General features: G+C 39.9%; 1 protein-coding gene across 2 annotated transcripts in view; it reads right to left on the bottom strand.

The window, feature by feature from the left end:
- Positions 1–65: 65 nt before the first annotated feature.
- Positions 66–13,577, bottom strand: part of TMEFF1 (transmembrane protein with EGF like and two follistatin like domains 1) — a 115,596-nt gene continuing 102,084 nt past the window's right edge. Inside the window, exons 7-10 of one of the 2 annotated variants that reach the window (XM_058026486.1) lie at positions 12,718–12,777; positions 7,317–7,440; positions 2,986–3,144; positions 66–1,287 (exon numbers count right to left, since the gene is read on the bottom strand). In XM_058026486.1, the coding sequence (XP_057882469.1) occupies positions 1,203–1,287; positions 2,986–3,144; positions 7,317–7,440; positions 12,718–12,777 (428 nt within the window). In that variant the 3' untranslated portion in view covers positions 66–1,202. Of the gene's footprint in view, positions 1,288–2,985; positions 3,145–7,316; positions 7,441–12,717; positions 12,784–13,577 lie in introns of both variants that reach the window. The other variant, XM_058026478.1, reaches the window with a different exon arrangement.

Below are 13,577 nucleotides of genomic sequence, written 5' to 3'. Positions count from 1 at the left end.
GTCTTCAGCTTGCTGCAATTACCCCATGGGGTAGCAAATAAACACACACTAAACCAGAGGCAATATAGTGAAAACGTTGTATTGTGACATGCTTTTCCAGTTCAAAATGTTGAAAGCATTTTTTTTTTTATTGAACAAATTATTAAATCCTACATGCAAAATTCTGAAAGCCTACACTACATGTTAAAACAGCTGAACACATCCTATTCACACTTTATCTTGGGATCTTTCAAACGACAACTAACAGTCTATTAATATAACGATGACCAGCAGACTAATTTGGATGGACTTCTTTAGCTCTTGAAAATACTCTATACAAGAGCACTAGTAATTCATTCACTTTTATTTTTTTTTATTTTGATCACAAACACTATACAATCTGTATTGTAGGTGTTAAAACATGTATTTTCTTTAAAAAAGTTTAAGAAGTATTAAAACAGTTTAACAGTGATAAAGTAGGCTTTATTCCAATTATTTGTGTTCAATTATTCAACACCAATTTTTATAATACCTAAATCTATTAAGACCTACTTCTTTTGGACCTGTGCCATCTGTCCTACCAGGTAACTTCCCAAATTATGAAATTTATAATTTTCGTCTTTAAAAATAAATTGTTGGAATTATTACTGAAGATGGCAGTGCTTAGACCCAGCCCACACATTTTATAAATATGTTACAACTACACACAGCACACAGCTTCACAGTTCATGCGATAGGCAGTGTCTAAAAAATCAGTTACTAACTTCCAAAAACATTTAAATATCTACGGTATTTAAACACAGTGTTTTCTAGTTCCTCATAAGAAAAGTAAGCTGTAAACATTTTTACCTTTAGTTCATGCCTTGTTTTTTAGGTAATGTGGACTTATTTTGTTGGTTTGTTGGGGTTTTTTTAAGTCTACAACCATTGTTGGAATAAATCTGTATTCCCAAAAATATTACATTCCATGGATAAAGCACAAGTCTATTATATAACCATGTGATACAGATACAGAAAATGAACTACTGTATTCAAAAACATAAAAGTAAAGATACTAAAGCAGTCCATAGCTGTTAGAGCTGATGCTTTCAGAATACAGACCAACATTGTGACACTAAAAATGTTCAAAAATAAGGCCTCTGAAATAAATATTTCCATTCTTTAAAAAAAGATATAATAAAAATGTACATCACATGGTCAATGTAGGTATAAAAAGCACTAAGTTAAACCATTCTGGATGATGTATCTGAAGTAAAATGGCCTAGGTTTTGCTTCTGCCGACGTCCTCTATTATTTTTGGGGCATTTTCTGTTAAAAAGAAAAGAGAGAAATAGCAAAGGAGGGCTGATTTTATATATGACACCTATAATTAAGCCTAACAATCATGCATTGACTCAATTTTCTGTACTTAGCAATAGCAAGGAGTCTATGATCTGTGCTGACAAGTGGGGCACTCCTGCTGTTCAGTACTGGACTGTGCCCTGGGAATGTCTGTAGGACCCCAGATCGTGCAGAGGGGAGCCCTGCTTGACCTTGAGGCTGAAAGCAGCAAGGTGCTGCATCCTTCAGCCTTGATCCAGCAAACACATTCCACAGGGAATGATTGCATTAGCTTTGCTTTATACATATTTCATATTTAAAACCCAGCGGATGGTGAGGCTGGATCAATCAGCCTTTTGAAGAGCTGGACCTCCAGGTGCCTTGCTGCTCGCTGCAGCCCATGAGACAGAGCCCACCCAGGTCTCTTTGTGGGGTGACTCTGGCAGTCCCTTTCTTGGGGCCAGACACACAACTAAAAGGATTCACAAAAGCCAGCAATCCTGAATGGAATGGCACTTAGCCAAGGCAATGAATGATGCAGCAGTCCTGCTGGGATGCAGCAAGACGTGAGAGACTGAGAGCTGGGGAATGGTCATACAGAGGCTGAAAGAGGAGCTGACCCATAGCCTTCCACACCACTGCTTTGGCCAGCAGGGTGTTCAGTGAAAAAAGGAATGACATCAATTGCATGAGCCAAGTAACTCTTTTACATGTGCAGGTGCTATTTTATACATGTGCTAGTAGTGTCTGTCAGCTTGAACTTTACAAGGGATACAGGGAAAAAGGCCTGTATTGTTAATTCGCCATGTCCCTCTACATCCCTGAGTTTTGAAAGTCTTAAACTAATGCAGTAGCAGAAATTTTATGGCCCAATGTATGTGGAGCTGAAAAAGTGAAGGACAACTTGAGGAAGAAAAGTCAAACTGTGGCACGGATGCCCAAGTGTAAGACTTAAATACTTCATGCATCTATAAGGTAAAAAAGTTATCCTTTATCTGTCTCAGAGACCTCAGTGTTTTGTTTGGTTCAAGTCCTAGACCTGAATGCCTTGTCATCAAAAAGAACCATGTAAAAACTCATCTGAGTTTTTACACAGTGAGAGAAAGAGTTTCTACACAGAGTGGAGACAACCTATAGTTGTCTCAAAATGTGCTTGTGCGTCTTTAAGTTTCACAAAACATGTTCTTACAGTGAGTGTCTAATAATGGGACTAAGTTGTACATTAATTTTCAGAAAGTGTAGATGATGTGAGGGGTACTTCTTTCTCTGTGTAACACCATTTACAGTGGTACCACAGGGAACAGCATCTTGTCAGCCTCTGGCTTCACTGGGTGGTAGCTGGGGATCAAAGGTTCCACAAAATTTCAGCAATACCTCAATAAGTCCAGTGAAGGCCTAACACGGTAGCTTAACTCTAGGATTTGTTTTAAGGCTGATCTGTTCTGCTGTGTGTTTGGTCTGGAGATTCAGAGTGGTTACTGGCGGTTTCTAAATTCAAACAAATCTGTCTTTAGTGACCAAAGAAACAAAGGGGCAGATAGGATGTTACATGATCATCCTGCTTCAATCATTAGGTAGTTTTTAAGTGCATATTAAGCAAATAAAATGTTGGACATCATATAATTAAATACATAAAAAGTATATCCATACAATGTGTAATTTTTCACTGTTTTTGTCTTTACTTACCTGGTTATGCACATGACAATTGCAACTATAATGGCAATCTGTACAGCTCCAATTATTGCTGCAATAAGGACATGCGTAAGCTTTTGTCTACTTGGGACAACATAAAGAATACTAAAGTCTGTCTTTTCACAGTGCTGTCCAGTATATCCTGATTCACACCTGAAAAAGAAAAGGAATATTTCATGGAATCTGTAATTTGACAGCATCCCAGTGATTTTACAGATGAAATGAGAAATCCAAGGTGACTCCAGCTGAGAAAGAACTGGTGAGAAGGTGCACATGTGGTAATGCTTGGGTTAGGAATGGTTTGGATCTGTGTGGCAAGAGAAGAGACAGAGCAAGTAGATATGATCTGCTTTTTCTGGATAAGGTTACTAGTGGCCCTCTGAAAACACACCAGCATGAGGAGGGCCCCGATTTGTCAAAAGAAATATGTGGGTCATTATTATATTGGTACAATACTTAGGAAGAGTGAAGCAACTGGGTGGAACAAGTAGACACTAGGAAGACAAGTGGACAAGGCTAAATGAAATGCAAGAATCATGTTCATGAAACACAGAGAGAGCACAGCTCATTCAGCTCCATTGTTATATATGGGACAGAAGTGACAAAGAGGAAGGGCAACCTTGAAATATGGATTGAAAATCCACCTTGAAAAAAAAAGACCCCTTTTCAAGCTGCAACCTAGAGAAGTGGAATCTTGCAAAATCTACTGGACAAGACCAGCACCAAACACCCTCCTGCCTTGTGGCTGAGCCAGAATGTGATGGAGGTCAGCTTAGAAAACCCAATGGCTCACAACTGTTTCAGTGAGAGTTCAAGGAAGAATCCAAAATAATTTGCATGGGGTAGGGGAGAAATAACAGGAAGCAGAAGAGAATCAGCTCTTTAAGTGGTAACTTGCCTGAGGATTTAGCTCAATGAGAAGCTCAACAGAGGCTGTTCCTGAGCAGTGATATGTTCCAGCAATGCAAGATGTGCCTGTGCAAACACACTCTGTAACAATCCATGTCTCAAGGTAAAAGAGGCTCAGGCACAAGAAAAGGCAAGAGCCACCCAAACCACTGAGATGAAGTCTGCAGAGTCAAAGGCCACCACTTAAAACCCTGGGCAAATTCCTAGTACAGCTGTCCTTTAGAATTGACTGACATGAATGCATCACTGTGGTCAACTGAATCATACACTTGGCCTCCAGCTCTGCAGCTGCAGAAGAAAAATACTCACATGCAGGCAGAGCAACAATCATTTTGTAAACTGGATCTGACAAGCCTGAATGCAACACAAAATCAGACTCATCCATTCAAAAGCTTTGTGCTAGGGTAGGAATTAATTCTTTTTGGAGCAACAAAATAATTACACCAAAGACCTTTTTACAAATGCTAATGCAACTCCTAATCCTCCTCTGCATGCAGGGATAATAGTTGGTGTTTACATGTGACTCTACTTTCTCCAGCCATGAGCTGCTGTGTAAGGAGTTTTGGTTCAGGCATGAACCAAATTCCATTAAGACTTGTTAAAGAAAACCCTCCATGTGGTAGAAGTGTGCCCAGTGGTAGCCAGGAAGGGAATAAAGGGAACTCTGAATAAGCATGTGAGAAGAATGAGGACAGTGAACACACTAGTAATCATGCAAGAAAATACAGAAAGGAAGATGTCTCCTTGTTAGTCAAGAAGACTTAAATCTTATTGTTACTTTGCTTTTATTTTCATTAAAGAAAGTAGCAGATGAAGTTTTATGAATGTGAGAGCTGCTTTAATGCAGAGGAGACAAAACAAAGCAGAGGTGGCACAAGGAATTCAAAGATGTTTCCTCAGAAACACTGAAATGACAAGAAATTATTTCAGAGAAATACTGAATGCAGATTCAGGAGGAAAAGTGCTTGCATTAAGAATTACATAATGGCAGGATGAAGTAGTAGTCACTAGTGTTCTACTTTAAACTAGCAGAACGGATTTTAGAACATTCTGCTGCATAAATGTATAACAAGATAATATAGAATTAGTATAATAGCAAGATCAATAGAGGTCAGCAAGGATTTATCAAAATAAGCTGATTAGTCAATTAATTGATTTAGCATAAAGTTTAGAGTTCTTTTTAAAGGGCTGGACTGTGTGTCCTTGACACAGCCTGCCATAAGGACAGGGCAGAACTGCACTGCACAAGGGGGGCAGCAGGAGACAGACCTGATCCCATCTGTGCAAAGGCTGCTAAACTCAATACTGTGCCACTGACTGCTACAAAACCTTCCTCCCGCCTGCTGGCAGTCCTGGAGGGCTGCTGTACAGTAAGCAAGGAGATTCATTGCCCTCAGTGAAAGCAGAACTCAGAATTTGCTCTGCACAAGTATTTTCTGCAGCTTTATAGGTCATCTGATACCTCACATACATCGCTGCCAGGAAATGAGGACCAAATTAAACAATGTAAATGCTAGATGCCTATGAGAACTGAAAGCATTTGAAAATAACAATTTGCCCTTAGCAATCATCATTATATTTTCCTTGCTGGAGAAAGAGAGAATTTTTTTCTCTGATAGAGGTACATGATTACTACGGCGGATTGATGTTATAAACTATTTGTTTCCTTAATAACTCTGCTCCAGTAAGAAACATGCATAAAGCATGAGACCATCAGTATTTTAATAGCCAAGAAAAATCCAAAGGAGGTCTGATAGTCAGGGTCAAGAACTGATAGTCACAAATTCTGGGCTGGAACTACGTGAGGTTTGTTGTGCTAGGCTCAGTACTGAGATACTATTCAGAATATTTAAATACATAGCTACTGAAGCTAATAACAGTAAATGTAACTATAAAATAGAATTTAAAAGGATGGTAAATTAATTAGATCCATCAAAACATTGCCTATCAATACTTACTAGAGTAATAATAAATATTTAAAAGATGGAATTTACACTGAATCATAAATTGATAATTACGATAAGATTAGCACCTTCCAACAAAACTTCTGAGAAAATGAAAATTAGTTAATTCAGACAGGAATGTTTTCCTTGAAATACTGCTACTTTAAACATTTTGAGGACAAATACATTATGAATTGCGTTAAATACAGTTCTATATCAAAAGAATACTATAATCAGATAGTATTGCCTAATGCCCATCAAGATGATGGTGGGAGTGCACCCTGTTTCCCAAAAGAAGCAAAGCCATGTTGAGTTCTCTTGGTTCCAGACCAAAAGAAAACCAAAACAGTGCTATTGGAAAGCTGAAAATAAACAAGAAAGGGTCTTGCATGGTAAAAGAAATAATAGAAGTTTTCAAGTGCTTAAGTTGACAACAATGCTGGCTCTGCCATTTTGGAGCTTCCTGCTCTCTGATCTGTCTGGAAACCCTTAAATCTTGGCAGTGCAAAAAACGCCTAAATATCATCAATCAATAAGGATCAAGGCAGAAAATATGAAAGCATCCAATGGATTTACAGCTGAAGTTTCAAAAGCAAAGGAAAGCAAAGAGTTATGGCAGTTCCAGCCACATTAATCTGAAAGTACAAGCTTGCAAGATAAAAGCTCAGGAGTGAAACCTCCTACTAAGTAGGGCACTGCACCTTATTGCAAAGTGGCCTTTTGCTATAAACAAATTTTAAATAATAATACTAATAATACTACTACTAATAATAATAGCAAGAACAACAATAATAAAGTTTTGGAGGAAAAAAAAGATACAGAATTCCATTGGTGAAATGTAAAAGGAAAAACATTATTTGGGAGCTAAGGAATATTCATTCATATACTCTGGAAAACACTGAAGGGCTTAATATTGAGTGTTCTGAGTTGCTAGTTTACACTGTAGACAAAAGGTGTGGGCTAAAGAATATTTTGCAAATTTTTATTCTCTAGATAAGCCTATTATTGTGAAAAAGGGCAATAAATGTTAAAAATAAGGTATTGATTCTCTAGAGGGAGTTTACGACAGGAGCAATAAAATGTGCTGATAGTGTAAGAACAGGCTGAGGGATCAGTGGTGAAAGAACAGTCACAGACAGAAGCCAAGGAAGGCAAAGGCCTTTCTAATGTGTTTCTGTTTCACTTGTTTTTTAGCTCTGGATGTGATTTAGCAGCTGAAAATAAGAAGACAAGGCTGAGGCTCCACTCCTCAGAGGGATTCAGGTTCTGATGTACCTGAGTGACCGAGCCTCTCCGCTGAGCACTATCTCCCTCCTGATGGGAGCAGCGGGTGCTGCCCACAGCACAGGGATGCTCCTCCTGTGCCACTGCTTAGATATCACAAAGTGACACATGCTGTCATTATGCCTAGAGAGCATTTTGATTAAGCTTTACAGTGATTTCAATCAGATTTTGGAGACATGAAGGACTTACCGGCAGGAAGCCTTCTGAGTGGAATAAATGAACTCACATTTCCCATGTATACAGTAACCATTGAAGCTTTCTGAACAAGGTATGTGGTTTCCAATGTAAATGTCTTCTCTTTGATCACTGGCATCTTGAAAAGAAATATACATAAACAATTATACATGGGTCTATGATGTTAATTTAAAACTCTCAACCAGGAATAACATATCCTTAAAAACTTGCAGTGAATAAAGGAATAGAGAATAATAAAGCAGAGGCTTAAGGAGGAAGTTTCAGAGGCACCTACAGGGATTTTCTAGAAGGTACTGCACTGGAAAATGATCCTCAGACACCTCTATATCGTGTTTCTCAAAAAGGAGAAAAGTGTTCGTGACAGAAACAATCCAAAGCAGGAAGGTCAGCAGAAGGTTTGTCAGTGGCACTGGGGCAAAGAGCTAATACATAGATACAGAGAGCTGTCTCCCATGTGTAAACAGATGAGAAAGAACCCTCTAAAAAGGATTAGAAAGATGTTGAACCACATTTTATGATTACTGGGTAGAAAAGCACTCGATACAGCCCAGATCTGATTGGTACCACTGGTGGTTAAAGTTGAAATCAAACACACTTCAATAGCAATCTTCCTCAGAGAAACATTTTTATGGAGAGAGAACTTAAAAATGTTGAAATGTGTTTAGAACACCCATTCCTTTGGGAGGTGTGCTGTTTTTGGCTGGGATGGAGTTAACCTCCTTCACAGCAGCTGATGGAGTGCTGTGGTTTTGATTTCTGGCTGAAATAATAGTGGTAACACAACACTGTTTTGGCTGATGCTGAATGGAGCTCACACAGCATCAAGACTTCCTCTGCCTCTCACTCTGCTTCTCCCCTCAGCAGGAAGACTGGGAGTGGGCAAGCCTGGGAGGGACACAGCCAGGACAGCTGACCCAAAGTGGCCAGAGGAATGTCCCACACCACATGACATCATGCTCAGCAATAAAAACTATAGTTTTGGTATTTCCAAGGTAGCAGTTGCTCAGAGGTTGGCTGGCCATCAGTCTGCTGATGGGATATTGTGAGTGGCAGCTTTTGCATCTCTTGCTTATTTTTCCTCTTTTTCTTCACCCCTTTGATTCTTAAACTGCCTTTAACTTCACTGATGAGTTTTTCTCATGTGTGCTTTCCTGATTCTTTCTTCCATCATCCCGAGGGAGGCTGGGATAGACCCAGCAGCTGGTGGGCACGTAGTTGGTGTCCAGCTCAGCCCAGCACAGGAAAGCAATCCCTTCTGCCCCAACATCTTTCATGCCTCTGTTGTGTTACCAAAACTATACAAAGCTGTGTTCATTTTCAACCATTTTCCCCACAAAATTTTTGGTAAAGAAGTCCTAAACACTTCTATCAGAAGCTGATATTCAAGCTGATATAAGAAGCTTAGTTAAAGAAGCTGGTATTTCATAATGAAGAGGGATCTTAAGATGTGAGCATAATTATAGAATTGTGTTCATTTCCATGGCAATAGACTATAGCTTCACAAACAAAAGACTATTAAGTAAAAGGGTATGAAGAAGAAATTTCTTATACACTTGCAGATATTTGAAATTTAACCAGCAAGAAAGAGAATGTATTTTTACAAGACAAAAAGAGAGATATGCTGATCTTTTAGGTTTTATCTGAAATGTCTGGAATGTATTTTAATTTGGTTCTGGAGAAAAAAACCCGCAACCCTGTATTAAAGGTTTTAAATATAAGGAAGCCTGTTAATTCAGGGTGTTTTGAGGATACAGAGGGCTTGACACAAAGGAAGAGCATTGGCTAGTACTGACAGTGTGTCTACCACTGCACTGGTGGAATAGACTATGTGGTGACATGTCTAAGAGGAGAAAAGTGGGGGATGTCTCATCCCAAAATGATAATCTCTCTTCTTTTCCAAGAATTTAATTACTGTCATATCTGGTCCCAATCAAACCTTGTAATGAGCTACAGATAACTATACGAGTATGTTCAGAGAGCTGCACCTATCTGGTTTTAATACATGTACTGATACACAGTGTGAGGCCCAGTGGAAAACTGGAAGGTGCATCCCCTGCAAAGAGGCCAGACAGCCACACACAGGTCAGAGGGAAAATTTACATTAAGCAAGAAGGTGTTAAATGCAGGAGGGGATTCCTAGTGTAAAATAGACATTTACCTCCCTTTTGACAGGTATCCATTTTTAATCAGAGACACCGGCTAGACTGCTTCAGAGCTTCCAAGTGAAAGAGGTAACTGGTGCAGGAGCCTTGAAAGAATGACTGGATATAGGAGTTCAAAACTTCACCAGAAGGAAGAGTCATGCATAAAAACTGAAACCCTGATGCTCATCTTGGTGCAACAAAATCACCAAGCCAGCTGAATCTGGGAAGAGAGACCTGTCTGATGGAACTTTAGGTAACCACTTGCACTGCAGGAGAAGACTGTCACAGTTCTAGAGACTAAAACATATTATCCATTCAGAGAACAGGATTTAACAAGATTAACTCACAGGAACTGAAAGCAAAAGCAAACAGGCAGGAGTGTGGACTGTTCTCCTATCCTGGATGAAAAACAACAATTCAAAGAAGTTCAATTCAGGCTCTCACTATCTAAAGAGACATGAGCATTGTATTAAAAAATTTCAAAACAACCTTTTTCTTATTAAGCATGCTCTCTCCATCCACATCATTTGCTGAATGTGAGACTGCACAAGCCATACACATTAATAATAATAATTATATACAATGGTTTTTCCACTAACTAGATTTCAAGGGCAATTTACATGCAATGAATAAAAGGCTGTTACCTCTTTGGAATAGGAACTGAAAGTGGTGTTTCATTACATAACATAATAAGATGTATATTGCATTTGGTGCCTTTTATACCTTCATAATGTAAGTGAAAATTGACATTAAGTCACTCCAACTGGTACATCATATGCAGTGAAAATAAGAGAATTTATGAAAAGAGAAAAATATATGAAGCTTTTTGGCACTGAATGACTTTTCAAGAAGAACACAAGGGATGTTGAAAGCCGTGTTTGGATGACTTTACTCAGGGAAGCCATGGGAGTGCAAAACAAGTATGATGACAAAAAAACCCTGAAGACCAGAGCTAACAGAGAAGGCAGCAACCCCATGGAGCAAAATCTGGATTAAGACCAGAACTGAGGAGAAATAAGAGTGAGTTATGTTCATTTGTGATTCTTTCCTGTGCAAAATATAAGCACCCATTTGCAGACTGGATTCTCTTTTCAGGGAAGTTCTCTTCCTCCCAGGGAGGAAATAGAGACGCCACCACAAGACTGAAGAGGTTATTGCAACCTTCAGACTACTACTCACTCCTGCTCTTTCATGTGGCTACTAATTATGATGTAGCCACAAAAAGCCTGAGTTCAATTAAATGAGGTTTCAGAAGCCCTGGGGCAATGCTAAAAAAATTTGGGAACAGATAGTGTTTCCCTTCAACCCTCCCAATAATGAGGGAGAACTTGAAACAAACAGGTGAGCCCAGGATGTCAATACCTTGCTCTGGGACTGGTGTTTCCACCAAAACTTTGGGGTTTTAAATGATGGAAAAGCAAGGTATGCTGGGGCCTGATGGAACCAACCTGTCCTGAAGGGTAAAATGACTTTTGGAGTGTAAGCTGGGAGCATGGAGAGGGGTTTAAACCAGAATTGATGGGGAAAGGGGATTCCAACATCATTACAGAAGGTAAGTCACATGGCATCACCTGAGGGTGGCAAGTGCTAGTGGGAACACTTCCACTGCTCCTGGGAGCATGGAGAGCTCAGGAACACATTTGAAATGCTTGAACACCAGCACACATAGTATGAGAAACAAACAGGATGAACTAGAAGCACTGGTCAGCTCCCAGAGCTACAATATCACTGGTATTTGCATGAATTGGTAAAATGAGTCCCACAAGTGGAACGTTGAGATTGAGGGCTCCAGGATGTTCAGGAGGGACAGGCAGGGAGACAAGTTGGAGATATCATGTTGTATGTAAGGGAGAGGTGATTGTACAGCACTCTGAGTTAGTGCTGATGTAGTTGGGAGCCTCTAAGTGAAGGTTAGAGGGATGGGAAACAAGGAAATGTAGTAGTGGATGTCTACTACTGATTGCCTAGCCAGAATGTGAGCACTGATGACTTATTCTATAAGCAATTATGAGAAATCTCTGGATTGCTAGCCCTTGTCATTATGGGAGGTTTTTAACTTCCCACACATCACCTGGGAATATAATATTGCTGTGATGAGCAGGACTTTCTTGACATTTTCAGGAGACAATAACTTCTTGTCAGAGGTACTCAGTGAGCCAAGCCCTACTAGGCTTGCTATTCGTGAATAGAGGGCTCATGGGGGGTGTAATTTTAGGTGTCTGTCTGGTGAAATGAAATGAAATGGTTGAGTTTAATGGTTGAGCTCTCAGTGCAATGAGAATAAAGGACACCAGCATTGCTACCCTGGATTTCAGCAGAAAAACCCTTTAAGTTATTCATGGAGCTCTTTAGCAGAGTACCCTGGCAATCTGCTTTGGAGGGGTCCATGAGTGCTGGTCAAGGTGTCAGAAGTGCCTTTAGAAGCACAGAAGCAGAAAATTCTGCTGCACTGTAAGTCAAGCAAGTGAGGTAGAAGATCAGCTTGACTGAACAGGGAACTCTTTGTGGAGCTCAAGAGGAAAGATAATTTGTATGGCCACTGGAAATGAGATCAGGCTTCACAGGAAGAGTACAGAGCTGTGGTTTGTAGACACAAAAGGCCAAAGCTCATTCTGAACTGAATCTAGCCAGTGTTGTGTAAGATAACAAGAACAGCTTTTTCAAGTGTGTTACCAGCAACAGGAGGTCTAAAGAAAGCATTGGAGTGATACTTGATGTGTATGATCATCTGACTAGCAGGGATAAAGGAAAAGTTGAGGCATTAAAGGTTATTAAAAGGCAAGGAAGAGTTCATGTAGGTGAAACATTTTCAACCAATGTGATTCAGCATATTAGTTTACTGAAAATATTTTAAAACAACCTAACAAATACAGAATCATCCATTTTTCCCAGAAGTTAACAGAGAAGATGGGATCATGGCAGGAAGGCTTGTGCAGTGTTATTTCATCAGGAATGTCACAGCTTGTTGTCTTCTAGTAAAGCCATTTTCCCAGCACTTGGAGGGAGTCCAATCCTGTGGCCACCGCACAGGGTACTGAGCGGCTGGGCATCTTAGAGGGATACAGCAGGCAAAACTCACAAATCATGCACGTCCTCCTGCTTGCCTTGCAACATGCTGCAAGAGAGAAACTGCTCACAGGCCTGTCTCAGTTACAGGAATCAGAGCTGTGAGGCAGACTAGAAAGGACTTGCATGCTCTATTTTGTCATCTTGTGAAGCTGTAAGCAAGAAGCACAAAGTCTGCACCGTACCTTTCACTTCTGGCCGATACTGCATGCCATCATCTTTCTTTCCAACTGCATTTGTGTCATCTGTTTCTAGGCGATAAACACATGCATAGCTACTCATTAGGAAAGGATATTCTCCAGACCACTATGTGTGCATCACTGATAAGCCAGAATAATATTCAAAGAACTATTTTAAGTTGCAGTAAAGCTGGACACACTCCCACATTGTTCCTCCCACACAACCAGGCTGGTATCACACCTAGTTGGTAGCCCTGGTGTTCAGACCAACATGGCACACCACAAGCTTTAAGTCTTGAACTAAAAACTTTTCTGTGGTATGGACCTAGGTGATTTCGGTGACAGTCTGTTTTGGTGTTGGAACTGCCCAAGTTATAGATCTAGATGTAACTGGCAAAGAGTTGGTAGAAATCTGTTATTCCCATGAGAAAGTCCTAAATGCACGCCTCCAAAACTGAAAGATTATGGGCAGGATTAACTACAAGGCAGTAGGCAGAGGGCTTCAGTGGACCATTTCAACACTGGAAAAGGAAATTATATAATCACTCACTTTGGTTGGAAATAAGCATATATCAAATGCTTATTTCCAAATAAGCATTTGAAAATGCAAATAAGGGAAAAGCCCCTTAAGAATAAAGGATCAATGTCTGTGAAATCAGGGCCCAACCTGACTCACACTGGAAGCACATTTTACAGCCCACAGCAATAAGAGGGAAGATTTCCCACACACTCGTATTCTTTCTGTTCTCCTACCACCCCCTCATGTAAGAACTGTTGGATTATTGCTTAGATATCCCCAAGAGATTTTCCAGTCTTTCCAGGTAACAGCAGCCAAAGAAAGGCAATGTAACCACAGCACTACGTAT

This window comes from Melospiza georgiana, chromosome 1 (assembly GCF_028018845.1).
Source record: "Melospiza georgiana isolate bMelGeo1 chromosome 1, bMelGeo1.pri, whole genome shotgun sequence".
Classification (NCBI taxonomy): domain Eukaryota; kingdom Metazoa; phylum Chordata; class Aves; order Passeriformes; family Passerellidae; genus Melospiza; species Melospiza georgiana.
Note: the sequence above shows the minus strand (reverse complement) of the source record. Positions and strands in the feature narration are given on the sequence as shown.